A 19,451-nucleotide genomic window follows, 5' to 3' on the forward strand; every position below is an offset into this window, starting at 1 on the left:
ATAATTCGGAAACTTAAGAAACTTTAAAAAAGCGTTTACAAATTTATGCCCACTGTGTATTACAGCATGGATATAAAACTTTTAAAATGTTAAGTAAAGATGGTTTACATACACATACTTTATGTATAGAATCTATACTATAGATGTGTAAAGAAATTTCTAAGTAATTTTCTTGGTTTTTTGTAAAAATAAAAACTATATTGAATTAAATTTATAACAATTATTTCGCTAAGCGTAAAAAATATGTATTTTTTACATATGTAGTGAATTATAGTATAGTAAGTACTTTAATATGTAAAATACATTATAACCAAGTACACAAACTTTAAACTAGTAGCAGTCTTCGGAAATTAACACGCAGATAAAAACAAGTAAGAATGTTAGTCGGTCAATCCCAAACATATGATACTCTACACCGATCTAATAATGGACCAATCGCCATAAAATTATTTGGCATGACTTCTGTATATATGAAACCTATTTGTGTTGAATTTAATTTGAATATCAACATTTTTAACAAATCTATACACAAAATGATTTTCGGAAATGGGCATTATATGGGAGCTATGACTAATTATGGGAGCGTAACATGAATTTTGTATATGGGGTATTTCATGTCAAGTGAACCAACTAGTAAGGGCAGATCTAGTGCACAAATTATTGAGTTTTAATGTTATTTATAATGAACGTTGATTTTGGATTTTAAGTAGTAATTAATTTAAACATAAGTATCAACTTTTTAAATGTTCTTTTCAACTTATTTCTTTTCAAGCGCTTTTTTTTCTCAAAAACTAAATCTCACAGCTAGTAAAAATAATGCTCTAAACCGCATTACTTTTTAAACATAAATAAATTTTAACAGAAAATGTGTAATATAATAAAAAATTACATGATTTTGGTTTTTACTTACTTTTACATTGAAAGTCTGTGTAACACACTAAATTATTGTTCTTGTTGGCTTTGTCATTGTCTCGTATGTAAATTGCTTTACATGTAAGTATGTGCGTATGCATTTGTATTGTATTTTTCTTGGTATTTGTGCACATTTATAACATTCTTAATGTAATTAATGTGGAAAATGCAATTTCCTTACATGTAAAAACAAACATTCATATGAACTTACAACTTACAAAAGCCAGCAACATAAACACAAAAATAGCATTAACAATGTAACGCACTATTTTGGGGGGAGTGGAGTTTTTCTATTTTGTAGGTATTTTACAGTGAAGGTCTTTTGAGTAGGAGCACAGCACTTGTGCTATAAACAATAAAATTCGCTAAATTAAGATTTTTGTGGGCATGTTAACTAATTGCAATCTATATCTAGTATTTTCGACACTGAGATTACAACATTTAATGGCATGCCATAATCACTATGGATATTACCAGTCGTGGTTTATAAATCAAAAAAAATTGATTTGGTTTAATTACGACTATAAAGTATCAAAAACTTGTGTTGGAAACCACACAAAGTTTTTATACGTTTCAAAAAAATGTATATCTATGCTATGTTCACGAAATTTCTTGACTTTACATTTATTTAGCACTGAAATCGCATAAAATACTCTTGTGTGGTTTTCCACACATATCTAGTTTTTATGTATTTTGCACTAATAACATAATTTATTGTCGGAAAATGTGCTGATTCTGCCAAATTATGTATGTGTTTGCATAGCTAAAATGTTTGTGTAGAATGTGTTGAAGATAATATAGTTTCATGAAAACCTGATTAAAAATATTTTGAGCGTGAGATCTTCAGCTGCAATCTTTGCTCTAAATTAAGAACCTTTTTTCTATAATCTCTAGTCTAAATTATGAAAATTTTCAGCTCTAAATTAAACAAATTTTTTCTCTAAAACACTTTGTTCTAAATTAAGTTAAGCTCTCAATAAAGTAATTTTAATGATCTGATCGTGGCTCCTTAATAAGATAAATTGTTACTTCAGTCTGGCTCTTTATTAAGTTAATTTTATTCTTGAATTATGGATGTATAGTATGTAAATTTATCAATTGGTGCGGACTCTAAATTAAGTTTATTTTTTGCTCCAATCAAGGATCTTATTTCAGTAAATATATTACTTCAATCGTGACTTAAAATGAATCAAAGTAGATACTCCTGTAGCTTTAAGCTAAGTCAACTTGTTGCCCCAAAAATTACGTAAATTTATTGCTTCCATAATCACTCTAAACGAATGTAATTTATATTTCCAATTGTGGTTATTAATTAGTTAAATTTGGTGCTGCATAGTAGCTCTAAGCTTGATAAATAATTTGATGAATAATTTTGTAGCTCAAGTCGTAGCTATAAATTAGACCAATTTATTGCTGCAGTTATTGCTTTAAATTTACTCAATCAGTTGCTCCAAATTGTTGCTCCAATTACGAATCTAAATTATGTGAATTTTTTTATGCAGTCATGGTTTTAAATTAAGTATATTTGTTGTTTTAATTATGCGTCTTTATGAAATCAATTCGTTGCTCCAATCGTGAGGGTCTATTAAGTAAATTTGCTGATCCGTTCCACAATGGGGCAGAATCAACAGTTTTTGGAAATAAATCTGGTATTTTTAAACAGCTGGTCCGATCGGGATAAAATTTGACGTAAATTTTTAAATGCTTTTAACTCGGAAATTATCTTTTATATATATAAAAATTAAATGGTCCATGTATGTAATGGCATCACGTGAGAACGGCTAAAGCGATTTGGCTGATTTGTTTTATTCGATTCGAAATTTTCAGGAGATGGTTTGAAAAGAAAAAAATTCAAAAAACTCGGATTTTTTTTTTTGGGTCCAGTCAACTGTAATAAAAAAGCTCCCTAAAGTATGCAGTACAAATTTAGATATTTTATTTGCAAATAAATATGAACAGGCAGGTGGGTTGGAGAAACTTGACGAACTAACATTAGTAAATGGTTCCGGGGCGGTCAACTAGTAAGAGATGAATAACACACGCCATATTTTTTCAAGACCTAGTCGAGAGCTTTCCAAAAATATAAAAATCTTTGAAATCGGATGGGAAAAAAATTGCACGTGTTTGTAGGGCCCATTTAAATAACATAAACTCGAATACGCCGTTTAGAAATGCCAGATTTATTTCCAAACAATTTTGATTCTGTCTCACTTTGCGGGGCAGATATGTTAAATATCTACTTATTTATTGCTTCAATAAAAGCTCAAAACAAAGTAAATTTTCATTGTTCTAAATTATTTTAATTTGTTGATCAAATCATTGCTCCTTGTAAAAGAAATTAAGTCGTGAAATAAATCGATTTGTTGTTCGAATTATTCAGTCAATTTGTCGCTCCAGTCAAAAGCCAATTTTTTGCTTCAATTGTGGCTGAGAAACCAGTAATTATATTGCCGTTATCTTTGGTCTTAATTGCTTTAAGTTGTTGCTTCTAATCACTGCTTTAAGTAATTTGAATTTGTTGCTCTACTCATGGCTCTAAATTAAAATAATGTTTTGATTTGTAGAGGGTCTAAATTTAGAGAATTTATTTCTTCACACTTGGCTCCAAGTTAAGTCAATTTCTTGGTCTAATCGTAACAATAAATAAAGAAAATTCCATTCTCTAATCTGAGTCTTTATTAAGTCAATTTTTTGCTCCAGTTTCAGTTGTGAAATAAGTATTTTTTTTCTTCAATAGTTTCTTTTAGGTAAAGTAAATTTGTTGCTCCAATCTGCGTCTTTATCAAGTCAATTTGTTGCTCCAGTAATATATAGGAAATAAATAAATACATTTTTTGCCTCAATCGCTTCTCTAATACGATTTTACATCTATCAGTGCTTAGTTACTTATGGAGTAAAAATATGTGCTAATTTTGACCGTAGATATTGGCTTGAAATGAATTTAGGTAAATTAATCTGTGGGTATTTTACACCCTAGAAAATGTATTTGTTTGTGAGAAGATTTCATCGTTTTAGTCAAATCTCTTTCCGCCGAGCCATTCCTTTAGGTTTGGTAACCAGAAGTTGTCTTATGAGGCTAAATCCGGAGAATAGTGTAGATTAGGAAGCTATGCATAGCCTAATTTATGGATTTTTGTAATGGAGACCGCACATGTGTGCACTCTTGCATTTTCCTGGTGAAAAAGAACTTTTTTCCTGGCTAAATGCGGTCAAATCCTCATTAAATCGAATCAATGTGTTAGCATAATATTTGCCATTGATTGTTTAGTAATTATGAATATAGTGAATGTGGATTATATCGGCGTGCATCCCAAAAAAAACTGTAGCCATGACTTTGTTGGCTGACGAACCCAACTTGGCCTTCTTTGGCGCCAATTCACTACTAATGCCCCAAATTTTACAGCTATTTGGTCTCTGGTGTAATGCTTTGGATCCACATTTTGTTCACGGTTATGAAATGGTGCAAAAACTCGTTCATATTATGTAAGTTGTCACACTATTGCGTCTGTGGTCGATTGTGAGCAAATCCGGCACTCAACTTGCGGAAAGTTTTCTCATATCCAAGTGATAATTCAAATTTGAAACCACTGAGCCATGTGAGATGTCTATGGCTTCCATAATCTCTTGCACTTTCGGCCAATAATATATCGAGTGACATTTAAATTTTATTAGTAGCCTTTGCTTCTTATTTCCATTTCTCCATCAAACCTAATATTATAACCCATACTGTTGGAATTTTTCAATGACATACGGCAAGTTTTGTTTTAAGTTGTATTTATAAGGCATAAACCTTAACAAAAGAATTTACCGAACACAAATATATGGTTGACAGTAAATAATAGAAGTTTTAATTAATTTTTCAGTGTAAATAATTTAATGACAAAAAACGGAAGTTGATAATGAAAAATGCTACTTAATAGTGCATTTTAGTAGTTAGTGTTAATTCTTAAACCAGTTTTACATTAATTTTTTTCATAATGAATTGTAATTATAACTAGAATCATTACAGATTAATAAATGACAATTTCAATCAACTCAAAAGGACATGCAGACATGCTTGTCCTTTCATCTGTCCATGTGTTTCAGTAAACCTAAGTTTGAATCATCACTAATTAAAAAATGTTCTAAATCTTAGAAAATTTCAATCGATTCAAAAGGATATGCCGGACATATGTGTTATAGTGCATATCCTTTCATCTATCCATGTGTTTCTGTAAACTAAACTTATACGGAGCAAACTGTATAAGTTTAGAATTTTTAAGAAAAAACTTATTTTCTTAATTTTTCATAAGTCGATAGCAAAGGATTTGCTCACTATTAAACCTTTATGAGATATATCTCTTTGTACACTACTTTTTATTCGCCATCTTTTATCGCCAAAATACAAAATATATATGCTGATATTTAAACTATTTAGTAAATATTTATTAACGAAAATGTTATTTAACTATCTCCTCATATTCCCCCATTAACTAACCTAATTCCAACCCACCAATAACATAATTTATATACAAGTAGATACATACAACAAGCCAACGACCATAGTGCATTGTTTGAATTCATTTGTGGTTTTTCATAAACCAATAAAACACGTTATAACTCTACTTTAATTGCAATATTCCTGCGGCAACAAAGTGTCCGTAGGTTCGTTTTATTTTTTTTTTGTTATTCACCAATATTTTCATTAAATTTTCTATTTATTTATAGTTTTTTTTTTCACCAAAAACATGGGAAAATTTTGCACAATATTACATTCCTTTTGGTTTTTGCGTACGTTTCTAGGAAAACGTGTTTAATCTAAATTGGTAAGGATTTCATTTAACAAAATCTGTTTTCATTAATGCTGTTTTTCTGATGCTGCTGCTTTTGTATTTCCTCTTGCCAAATTATATTTGTATGTATCTGCTATACACTCATAGAGCTCTGGTTTTGGTATGTTTTATTTTTTCGATTTCGACTTGTTTATTTTTTGTTTTGCTTTTCTGGTGTTTTTGGAAATTTTACTAAACAACATACCAAAAATAGCATTAAAAGTGTTAAATAAACATTGTGTTTTACCACAGACTACAATAACAAGTCTTAATATTTGTGTGCATGTAGATTTAGGAGCATATACATACATAATATGAGCATTTCCCAAAAGTTTTCAATAATTGACGTTCGAGAACAAGTTTCTTTATAAAATACAAATTATAATGACCCACTAATAGAGCGTCTAATGAAATTTTATATTCGTTTGCATTGCTAAACATTGCCATAAATAGGAAATGGATAGGTTCCTCACTAGAAGTTCGCAACAGACGATTTGCTTACGGATCCTCCAACCATCACCTACTTGTTGTAGTTATTAGACCAACAATATCAGCAATTCGGCGACAGAATATAACACGTTCACCTAGACAGTGCGATGTGGACAAACTCCAACATGTTAGTGTACGTTAAAGACTCGTGGGATCTAGAAGGAATCTATAATGATATCAAGAGGCATCGGAGCATAAACGTGTGCAGTGGTGTTTGATAACGATTATACAGACGGAAAGTTCTAAATAGCAAATCGAATACAGATAACATAAGCGCAAACTATGGATTACGGATGACAGAGGACGACTAAACAATGATATAAATGCGGCAAGAACAAGAGCATCGAAAACACTCTTGCAGATCCTATATTCGTCTATGGACAGTTTGGCTAATTGCTGTGCTTGACGGGATAAGTGATCTTCGGTGGAAAACATGGTATCAGACGCTCAAGCTGCAATACGCACAGAACTAGGCATCTATATATCCACAGTTTATCTTCTGAAGGACCTGATGTGTATTATTACTTCATTTGTGGACCGGAAATTGGAAATATGATTCAACTACTTCGCCGACAATTTGTAACTCAACATGATACAGTTGACTTTAATATGGCCTGCCAAGAAGAGGATGCAATAGTTTATGCTACAAAAGCACTCAAAAATGGTAAAGCACCAGCCGTGGAAAACATGAACCGAGAATTGCTTAAAGCCGATCCCTATCTTAGTGCTAGGATAATACGGCTCACTATCGAAAGCTTCTGGACTTTACATGCGCATCTCCCTGAGCTCAATATTGGGATAATAAAAAAGGTATTAAAAGAGAGTGACCTGACGGAATGTCGAAATGGAGGGTATTTATTGCCAATGCTTAACAAAGTACTCGCACATATCCTTCATAACAGATTATCCTCCTCACTTTCTTACCAACTTCGATCTGAGGAGGCTGGTTTTGGGGCACATAACTTATGCACGGATCACGTGAACAGCTTTCTTATTATTGTTGAAAAATCGGTGGAATGGCAATCCCCTCTAGTTGCATATTTATATTCTTTTTTGATTGATCTATACCTTGCCTTATACCGTGATACAACATGTATAGTGCTACATGAGCGCAATCTAGAAAGACAAGGCAAGGCAAGGATGTGTTTTATATCCGTTGTTGTTTAATATAGCACTTGTCGTTATAATGCTTAAGTCAACAATCAACTGGACGCCTCGATGATATCCATTATGCCGACGAAATACATATGCCTCCAAGCCCACACATTCAACAATATGGTAGCCAAACTAGAGGAAACACAGACCACGCCAAGTGATCCTGGTTTACATGTTAACATAAGACCACCTCCCAACAGTTCCAAATAGAAAACATAGATCTTGAAGATATACAATCCTTTATATATTTGGGTAGTGTTTTATCAGCACCAGTCGGCTAGCGAGACTATATTAAAAATTGAATCAAAAAAGCAAGCCAAGCTCCCCAAATTCATCTGAGAGCCAAGTGCGTTCCATCCTGTTGTATGACTTTGAATCTTAGAACAGCACAGCTAATGACTTGCAGTGTTTGCTTGTATATATTAATCGCTTGTTACGAAAACTGCTCTTTCCCACAGGTCTCAAACAGAGAGCAGATGAAACACCAATACATATCCACATCATCAATCGTAAGTGTAGTTGGATTGGCCAGGTTCTCAGATGCACCAACGACAACGTATTTAAGATGGCAATTGAATAGAACCCACAAGGCAGTAAAAGAAGGGACAGACCCCTACTAAATTTTAGAAGTGGTAATAAAAGTTTGGTTGCATTAACCGAAATTCTTCTTTATCCACTGATTTTCTGTTGCTATAACCGAAAAATTCTTTGTGTGCAACCGAGTCATTCGATTGGCAACAAATTCGGTTGCTATTACGAATCTGTATTCTCTGTGCACTTTCACTTTACTGGCTTTTTTAACCGTCAAAATTGCTTCATTTTGGGCTTAGATAAACCACATGTGATTGTTGTAAAACAAATGCATTCACAGTGTGCACAAAATTTGCTGCATATTTCGGACTGGAGACATTATTGGAGGCTATAGATAAATTTCTTTTAACATTATGTTGTTGTCATAATGACCGAAAAGTTTAGAAAATCTTTAACATTGAATTGAAACAAGTATTTCAATTACTTTAAGATGAAGATGATTTCCAAACATTGTGTGTAAAGTGTGTAGTGATTTGGTCAGAACCGCAACCCTACATTGATGACTGCTATTTTTGTGTTGTTAAATTACATAGTATGAATAAAAGAAAAAACTATATCCTGATATAGCTCCTGCTCTAATGTACTCAGATGACGGAATCAACCTCTATCAGATATGTCGGACAGAGAGATGGTGAAAATTGTTTCGGATAAACAAGACAGCTATTTTGTAATGTTAACGACGCCTTCACCTTTTTTACAAGATGCCTTAATAAGAGACATTGACCTTTCCGAAGAGAGACCGGAACTGCTAGCATCTAGATAAAAGACCTTTTTTAACTCAAGGTATCAAAGTCTCATTTTATTGCGGTCACGATTAAACTTAGATAGAGGCAGTTTCTTTGTTGTTAATTTATTTTGAGAAATGACCATATTTGTTCATATATACACCTCTATGTGCTTTCAATAGCTTTTAAAGTGGAACTGATATAAAGTACAGTAGGTGGCAACATAAACACAAAATTAAATATAAAATTATTTATAAATGTAGTAGCAAAGATCCAAGTTTCATCCAATATTTAGAAATTAAATTAGTCTGAAAATAAAGTTTTAGAAAATTTTGCAGAAAAATTTATTCGTATATTTTTGATATCCTACATCTTCACAGTCTATATTAGTCTAGCACCCACCTTAGAGTACACATGGATTAAAGCCTATTGAAACTGGCTTAAATCAATTATTTTACTTAATCATTTAATGTTCTCCCGAAATAGGAATTTGTCGGTCATGAATGTTTAATTTATATAGGTGTCTACAAAAATTTCGCTCCAAATAAATTGTATATATACGGAATACATGCCAACTAATTTTATGGTGATCGGTCCATAATTTCTCATATCTCTCATATAAGCCCCACTTCCGAAAATCACTCACGTAGTATTTTATTGTTTATTGTTTTCTGTTATAGAGGTTATATGGGCGGTAGGGTCAATTGAGAACCGATCCTCACAAATAGTTTTTAGATAGTTTTAGGTACATATAAAACTTATATATTATAAGACAATTATGAATGTTCTAGTCACCTTTTACGGAACCTAGTGACAAATACTTCTTTTATCGCGATATTAAATATTATAAGACAATTATGAATGTTCAAGTCATTTTCTCTACAGTATAATCTCTGAGTACTTAGAACAAATTTTTATCGGGATTGTCGCATTTGTGACTTATTTATGACGGATTAACTAGTATTCCGGGGGAACATTTGCATGGGGCTAGGTGAAATCACTGACCGATATTACCCATTTTCAACTTAGAAAATTTCAGCCAGCTAGCGCCTTTCGATTGGGCCCTATAGTATTTTTAATACACATACGGACGGTCAACGGTCATAGCTAGATCGGAGTAGAACTTCCAATTTCGGATACTCTGTTCTGATGTGAAGCGTATCCCAGAGAGAGAGTTATGCATCGATAGAAAAAACTAATAGTCAGGCGGGTCTGGACTATATGCCAATGATGCAAAACTTCCCTACCAATATTTGTCTGAATAGTTGCAATACCTGCTAACATTTGGCCGAGCGTTGTCATAATGAAATATTACGGTTTCATGTCTGGCCGCATATTGTGGGCAGTTTTTGGTCAATGCTCGCTTCAAACGAATCAGTTGTGTTCGCTATAGTTTCCCTGTGTTGGTGTGGCCAGATTTCAGCAGCTCAGATTGGACACTTTTGGTTCCACCAAAGACAGATAATTACCTTAGCGCCATGGTTTTTTGGCTTTGTTGTCGATTCGGCTGGTTGGACGGGCTTCACACATCGTAATGGATCCATTTCTCAACGCAAGTAATATTTCGGGGTAAAAATTAGTTTTGTTCATAGTGTTCAAGCTGCATTTCAGGACATACAAAATCGTCTTTCATGGTCTCTCGCTTTCAATTCGTATGCTATTTCCCTGCTTCTGGATGAATCCTGATGCTCGCAAACGTTTTGAAATTGCTGCTTGAGTAGCTCCCAAGCAGCAATCTCCATGGTGTAATTCCTCCAATTCTTACTCTTCAAACTTTTTTCGCTTGCTTGATGAGCAATTGGTGTGCTTCAGCGGCACTTTTTTTCAAATTAAAGAAGTAAAGCTAAACTTCCCACATATGACGCTTTGTTGTTCGATATTTTCGAAGTTTACACTATAATGTTCAATAACTATGTGAGGAGAAATGACAGATGTATACCCTTCAAAATGACATATAAGTTATTAAAGATACGCCATCAGTTGTGAATCCCTAATTTTTAAATTACAACCACTTTTTGTAGATTATTATTATTATTTTCACTCACTGTACTTATATTAAATTAAAAACAAATACCAATACATACAATTCGTTTTGATTGTATGCGGTTCTATATCAAAAAAAAAACTTTTGCATTTTACAAATTGAACTATTTCTGCATTTAATGTTTGGTAGAATTTTGTTGTAGTTGCTGTTGCTACTGTATAGGTTTTTTGTTGTGTTAAGCAAATATTGCTGAATGATTTATTGAATTACATCAACAACAATTATTGCTACTAATGAAATAGTTTGTTTTATTTTCTCTATATAGTATAAATATTTGTGTGTAAGGTGTAGGAAAGAGAAAGTAAGTTTGTGGATCTGATTGCAATGAAATCGTTAGTATTCTATTAACAAGGGCAGCTTTTTTTTGGTTTTCTGCTGCATTTCAAAGTAAAATTCATGACATGCATTTATTTACCAGTAAAACGAAAGACAAAAAACAGAACAATTTTAAATATGGAAACAAACCAAAAAAAAAAACACAGAAAAAACAAACCTTTAGTAATGGTTACAAAATAATGAAAATTGTTACTGAATTTACAATATTTACTTTAACACATAGCAGTAATGTATGTTAGTATAGCAGTATATACCTTTATTTATATAATACTTACATTGTACCCTTAAATTGACTCGTTTACTAATGGAGGGTGGTACACCATTTGAAGCAACACACAAATAGGCGGCCATATGCAGGCGACTCACTTTCGTTATATGCAATAGTTCGCCATCCACAACATTAACTGCAAAACAAAAAAAATATATAGAAAAAGAGAGTTGAAAATAGAGGAAATGCATAAATTTTTTAAATATTTATTTTAAATGATGTTACATTTAGGGTGATATAAAAATTAATCGGTTTTATTTCATTTCTACTTTTTTGTTTGCCTTTGTATGACAGAAAATACTTTAAAAACCATTAGGAGAACTGCATCCATTAACGATTTTTTTTTATTTGTTATATATTTAGGGTACGTTCAATTAGTAACGTAGTATTTGCACACGAATGTTAAACACAGACCTAAAAAGTAAAACTGGGTCTTTTTTTTCATTAAATGAAATATCAGACGGGACAAACTGTGTTGCAATAAATAAGTAATAGTTAGTGCAATTTTCAAATCTATTACTAAGTAACATTATTCTATTATATACAGAAAATGTTACTGACCCAAAACTAATCAAGTGACTGGTGGCTTGGTAAAAAATACCAGTTATAGTTCTATGCTCTCATATTAAATGCTGTGAATTCAGCATGATCTCAGGAGGAAAATGTATACCTATTTAAAAGTCTCTGATAGGTCACTGAACTTTTCTAATCGAACTTGCTTTGTTTTGGATAGTAAATTTTAACTTATTTCAAAGCTATGGGTGGAGTAACAAAGTGGGCGTAAACAAAATGAATTTATTGCCATGATTGAAGCAACAAATTATTTTAATTTATAACTAAAATTGGAGCACCAAATTGATCTCATTTAAAGCCACGACTGGAGTTTTAAATTGACTTAATATAGATCCATAATTATAGAAACAAATTCACGTAATTTTGCAACATAATTGAAGCAACAAACAGAATTAATCTAGAGCTATGATTGGAGGAAACAAGTTAATATGACAAGGAGCCGCGATTGAACTGACAAATTAACTTAATAAATATATACGATTGAAGCAATAAACTTATTTCATAAGGGGCCTCGATGCAAATAAGTAATTTACTTAATTTAAAACCACGACTAAATTAATAATTTCACTAAATTTTGAGCAGCAATAGGAGATACTAATTTGTTTAATTTAGAGCCGCGATTTGATCAACAAATGATCTTAATTTAAAAAAGTTAGAACCACGATTGGATAAACAATTTCTATTAATTTAGAGCCACAACTGCACCATCCAAATGATTTAAGTTAGGGCCACGAACCCGTCATTTAGTAATAAATTAACTTCATTTAGAACCAGGACCGTTCTAAATAACTAATTTTGGTTGGTTTTTTAACAGTTGGTTTTTTAGAGCCACGATAAAAGCAACAAATTTGTTTAATTTAGAGCCCCGATTAAAGCAACCAGTTGGTTTAATTTAGAGACACGATAAGAGCAACAAATATGTTTAATTTAGATCCACAATTTGATCAATAAATTGAATTAATTTAGAGCCACGATTGGAGCAACAAATTGGGTTAATTTAGAGCCAAGATTAGTGCAACAAATTGGATTAATTCAGAGCCACGATTAAAGTAACCACTTGGTTTAATTTGGAGCCACGATAAGAGCAACGAATTGGTTTAATTTGAGCCCCGATTAGTGCAAACAATTGGTATAATTTAGAGCCACGATTTGATCAACAAATGGAATTAATTGAGAGCCACGATTATGCAACAAATTGGTTTAATTTAGAGCCACGATTAGAGCAACCAATTGGTTTAATTCATTTAAACAAGTAAGAAAGTATGGTCGGTCAAGCCCGACCATATAATACCCTACACTAAGTAAAAGAGAAAAAAGCATTTTTCTTTTAAAATTTCAATAATTTATGTTTTTGAGTGATTTTCGGAAGTGAGCCTTAAATGGGGGCTATGACCAATTATGGATCGATCACCATGAAATTAGGTCGTGTGATTTATGTCTATATAAAAGTTTACTATGTTGAATTTTGTGAGTATACCAAAATTTTTAAGCGATTTATGCACGTTAAAGTGATTTTCGGAAGCGGGTCTATATGGGAGCTATGACTAATTATGCACCGATCGTAACAAAATTTGGTGACATTAATTTTGTATATATAAAACTTATTTGGAGCGAATTTTGTGTAGGTACATGTATAAATTAAACATTTATGACCGATAAAGTCCAATTTCGGGACGACATTTGTATGGGGGCTAGGTGAAATAATGGACCGATTTCAGCCAGTTTCAATAGGCTTTGTCCTTGGGCCGAAAAAATAATAATAAGTACCAAAGTTGATCGAAATATCTTAAAAATTGCGACCTGTGCTCTGCTCTGTAATCGGCTAAGAAAGTGACTAATATTTTTGGGCGTTACAAACATCTGCACAAACGCATAATACCCTCCCTACTATGCACAGTGTGGTAGATCGCAAATCTAACTGGACAAAATTAATAAATAATGTAGGGTTCACTTCTCACTTATGAACCATATAAAAAATGAGTTCAAATATATAAACGATTATAAAAAACGAACTTTTTTTTTCGCAATGTATTTTGGAAGTTTTTAGCCATTCTTCAAAAATTTTTTTCGTGAAAAAGTAGAAGTCATACTGGAAAAGTGAAAAAATTTATGGCGGTCGCAAGAATGCGCAAGATGTTTTTGATTTACCTTGAAGTGAACACTTGAAAGATTAACTCAAATATAGTTTTGCACCGGAACTATCCGGAATAAACAGCTTTAACTCTACTTGAAAAAAGGAAATATTTTATTTTTTCTTTGTGTAGGTCATACTGGAAAAGTGAAAAAATTTATGGCGGTCGCAAAAATGCGCAAGATATTTTTGATTTACCTTAAAGTGAACACTTGGCAGATTAACCCAAATATAGTTTTACAGCGGAACTATGCGGAATAATCAGCTTTATTTTTTCCAATATCTGAACTTCTCACAAAAAATAGTTTTTTTTTAATAGTTACAATGGAAATAATTAAATGAAAATTGTTGCATATTTCCTTGAAATGGAGCTTAATAATAATATAGAAAAAAATTATGACAATAAAATCACCGTAGCCTTTTTAATCATAAACCAAAGTCACACAAAAAATACACTTCTCTTTGAAATCTTAATGTACCTGTTGACAACAACTGACTTTAAAGCTTAGTTTTTCCGAATCGGAGCTAAAAACCAAAAAAACAAAACATGAATTACAGTTCCCTATTGTATTGAGAAGCTCATTAAATGATCAGAATGAATGTTGCCAGACATTAAATTTGGGATTTACCACAGTGTGCTATGGTGGTATAGGGTACAAAAATCGATTTTTTGTCAGAAATATGAGTGATCACAGATCGAGCTCCATTTCTTGATTAAACGCTTATTGGCCAAGTTATTAGCGAATTTAGATATTGTGAGCTTTTATATAAAAAAATATTTTTTTTAACAGAAATATAAGTGATTACAGATCGAGCTCCTTTTCTTGATTAATCGCTTATTGGCCAAGTTATTTGCGATTTTAGATATTGTGAGCTTTTATATAAAAAATAGATTTTTTGTCCGAAATATGAATGATCACAGATCGATAACCTTTTCATGATTATAGTTTTTGAGTTTTTATATAAAAAATCGATTTATGGTCAGAAATATGAGTGATCACAGATCGAGCTCTTTTTTTTTATTAATCACTTATTGGCCAAGTTATTAGCGAATTTAGATATTTTGAGTTTTTATATAAAAAATAGATTTTTGTTAAGAAATATAAGTGATAACAGATCGAGATGCTTTCCTTGATTAAACACTTATTGGCCAAGTTATTAGCGAATTTAGATATTTTGAGTTTTTATATAAAAAATCAAATTTTGGTCAGAAATATGAGTGATCACAGATCGAGCTATTTTTCTTGATTAAACGCTTATTGCCCAAGTTATTAGTGAATTTAGATATTTTTAGTTTTTATATAAAAAATCGTTTTTTGGTCAGAAATATGAGTGATCATAGATCGAGCTGCTTTTCTTGATTAAACGTTTAGTGGCCAAGTTATTAGCGAATTTACATATTCTGAGTTTTTATATAAAAAATCGAATTTTGGTCAGAAATATGAGTGATCACAGATCGAGCTCTTTTTCTTGATTAAACGCTTATTGGACAAGTTATTATCGATTGAAGCTATTGTGGGTTTTTATATAAGTAATCGAATTTTGATCTGAAATATGATCGATCACAGACCGATGTATTTTGCAGATGTATTTAATAAGTGGGCATATTAGTGGACGTGGAAAACTTACCACGATCACCAGCTATCAGCATTTCTTCACCATCTTCTCGACGCCACATAACATATGGCTCGGGATAACCATGAGCTTTGCACATGAGTGTAACATTTAAGCCTTCACGAACAACCAAATCATTACTGGTCATGCCCTCTACAATCATGGGGGGAACTAAAATTAATAAAAATATACAAATTTTAATAAACATCTTATTCGAAATATTTTGTTTCAACAAATCAAGTAAAAACTTAATAGCTTAACTTACCCACAACCTGCAGATATCCTTTTCTCGAACGCATTGGATCTGTATTCACCTGACACATGTACCAACCACGATCACTTTCCTCCACATTTTTGATGTGTAAATACCACGATCGGTGATCGTTATATGTGAGACTGATGCGATTATTTTGTGAGATGACATTGTGGTATATGGACAATATGGTTTGGGTGTCTACTCTTACCCAGGCAACCTTAAAGAGAAAAATAACAATTTCTTATTTGTTGCAATTATTCAATATTTTATAGATTTTTGTGTCATGAGTGTAAAAATGTTTGAATTAAAACGCATAAGCAAACGATTAGTTTTCATTAAAATCTATGATTCATTCGCTTTGAGAACTTTGAGAACTTTAAATTTTGTATGATCATGGTAAGCGTGTGCACTAAATGTTTTAGAAATCAGAAGGGTACAAATATAATTTTCTTGACGGAATTTTTCGCTTCGTCTCCACAGACAAAATTTTGATATTCTTAAATATATACATATTTAAAATGGAACTTAATTTTTGATTTTTTTTAGTGTAATCATGAAACGATATTGCCCGTTTTCAATACAAAAAGTCTTTGTGGAAAATTTCAGCCAGCCAGCAAGTTTATTTTTTTTGGGTCCTATTATGTTTTCAACAGACTGACGGATATAGCTAGATCGTCATAGAATCTTATGAGGACCCAGAATATATTTATTTACTACTACTACAAATATTCTTATGTGTTACAAACGGAATGACAAAATCAAAATAACCCCGTTTTTTTCAATTTAAATAAAAGCCTTTGAATGAAGCTAAACAATTTGATGTTGAGAACGGATATATGGAATGATTGCTGGCATTTTTTAATTCCGAATTAAGATTTTAGTGAATTAAGCACAAATTGAATTAATTTGTTCCAAGCTATGTTTACTTAACTGTTGAGAAATATACTCAAAATATTGCTTTAATTAGAATTGACATCAGCTGGTTTTCAATACTGTAATTGCATGACATTTTAAATACTTTTAAATATTACTACTAAAACAAATTTCCTATTAAATTTCCCTTTTTGCTATACAGTAGTATTATATTACCAAAAAATTACTATTTATAATTACTTCTTAAAAACAACGTGATAAATTGACATACATATTATTATCCAATTTTGTAATAATGAATGACAAGTTTGGCAAATACACTCATAAATATACCTTTGTATATACAAATAATTCAACCACTTGCCATTTCACTTCACTCTGTATAGGTACAGTGTTTGTGTAAATTGTATCTGTGTATCTCATCTTGATTGTATTTTACAATTTACAACATGAGGTTGAAATCATATATGTGTCTGTGTTCATATGTATGCAGTCACTAATAAATATGTATTCAATATGCACAATTACCAAATTGTAGTTTGTGCGATTTGTATAGTATCGTAATAGTTTGTGTATAAACCTCAAATCCATATAGTTGATTCCATATAGAGTTGATGGTTACAGTCAAATTTAACTAGTCGTCTATCATCAAATAGTTGCAACCCAGTGAAGTGTTTAGGAGAATTTAGCATTGACTTTTCTATTGACAGTTTAGCACAGATCTCTGTATATATGGATTTGTGTTCTCGGTTAAAGTTTAATTTTTCATACCGATAAACTAATGGTAGTCGATGTGAAAGATTGCAGTAGCTGAAGGTCCAGCATTACAATATCAGGATCTAATGTATTTGTCTCATTAATTGGACATCTAAAAGAACGAAATCATACTGAAAACTTACTGGATTTACCAATGACGACTATTATCATGCAAATAGAAAACTATCTGTGCAGTTTTTTGATATCAAAAAATTTATTTTCATTGATCTTTGCGGGAAACTCTGCTTAGTTTAGTACCACTGCTGAAGACTCTTCACTTTTCTCTGAAAAATACAGATTCTTATTCGTTTCGCATCTCCAGTGATAGCAGGAAACCTTTGAGTGAGCCATAATGCATAATAAATATTTTTTTCAAGTACCGTAGAATAGGAACCAATATAGGAACATGTACTTATAATGCCTTGCTTTTTGTTGAAGATAACCGATAAAACGACCCCATGGAATCAACCATTGGCGAACTGCTGTCGTGTAGACAATCCATCATGATGAAAACAATAAGCTCCAAACTTTCTTTAATTTCTTTTAGAAACTATGTTATATCGACCAATATTTCGATGTGTTACAAGCGTAATGATAGAATCAATATACCCCGTACGTCACAAAATCCAGTAGTAAAATCTAGGTATACTTGAATCAAATTTGTGTTAAATTTTCGTTAAGATATTTTTCGGATATGGGAGCTATGAACTATTAAGCGGGACAGTAAGCTTTTACTGTCCCGTGGAGCAGTGATAACTTTGGCTAGGAGGCGCTGCTCGTGTAGAGACTTTTCACGCCTGAGCCTTTGGCACACGAGGATTTCGATTTTTTGCGCAGCGAATCAGTTTCGGCAATTTGTTATCACGCCAGATTGTGAATGCTTCCTCTCTAGATCTGATTGGAATTTTTCTGATTAAACCAGAATTTTCCATAGTTTTAGTCGAAATTTTCTTTGATGGAAGAAAAATGTTATCCCCATCATATTTATATTTTCGACTATTTTCGCCATAGCATTGACACTATTGTCTAAGAAACAGAGTTTCCAATTAAAATGACGAAAATTAAATTACGTTGAACGTTTCGTAGCTGGTCGTGAAACGTTACGAAGTTCAGAGAGCGAAAAGGAGTACAATGATCTGAATTAACCAATGGTGCAAAAACATACTTAGCAGAGTGTGAAGTTAGAAAAAGGTGGATTTTATGATGTCGCCCATCAACGCATGACATATGCGTGGATTCATTCACTAATTGCCGCGAATAGTTCAACATATTGGCCTTCTATAGTAGTATGACTTGAATGGTAAAGCCAAGAGGAGTTGTGGACATTAAGATCACCAGCAATAACAATTTCACCGTAAGGACAACTCTCAAGAATCTTCAATATTGAATCGGAAATGGCATTTAAGGGAAAACAGTGTGCCTTGATTTTGAACTTAACCCAGAGACAGTTAAATTCTACATCATACGTACGTAATTATTGCTGGTACTAGTACACTAATTCACTCGTTGTGAAACTGATCTCGTTTGGTGTCGGGGTTAAATACTCTCGTTTTAATTAAATTTGTCTTCGTGGAAATACTATATATAATTTATATATACCCTATCTATTACTACATAGAGTTTTTTCCCCTGTGACCTTCGTTGGATTCATATCTTATACTACCTTTATTCTACCAGAAATGGAGCTACAATATTTAATCTGGAGCCACTGGATTAGATTAAAAGGTGGATGGTGGATGTTATAAGAGCGAAACTATTACCTGGGCTCTTGATAATCTGGAACATAGTTTATTACCTAATATCAACTTATTGCATATGTAGGCAGACAAATCATCGGCCAGTAGGCTGAAAACATAATTCCAACATCGAATATAGCTACGAACTTTAAATACCAACCTGTAATGATTATTCTAAAAT

At 32.1% G+C, this 19,451-nt stretch overlaps 1 protein-coding gene across 1 annotated transcript in view; it reads right to left on the bottom strand.

Moving 5' to 3' along the window:
• DIP-kappa (Dpr-interacting protein kappa) overlaps positions 1-19,451 on the bottom strand; it is a 176,935-nt gene that overhangs the window by 62,965 nt on the left and 94,519 nt on the right. The window contains exons 5-7 of the mRNA XM_065500311.1: positions 15,915-16,122; positions 15,665-15,820; positions 11,339-11,467 (exon numbers count right to left, since the gene is read on the bottom strand). Coding sequence (XP_065356383.1) covers positions 11,339-11,467; positions 15,665-15,820; positions 15,915-16,122 — 493 coding nt within the window. The remainder of the gene's footprint in view (positions 1-11,338; positions 11,468-15,664; positions 15,821-15,914; positions 16,123-19,451) is intronic.

The sequence above is a fragment of the Calliphora vicina genome, chromosome 2 (assembly GCF_958450345.1).
Source record: "Calliphora vicina chromosome 2, idCalVici1.1, whole genome shotgun sequence".
In the NCBI taxonomy this organism is placed as follows: domain Eukaryota; kingdom Metazoa; phylum Arthropoda; class Insecta; order Diptera; family Calliphoridae; genus Calliphora; species Calliphora vicina.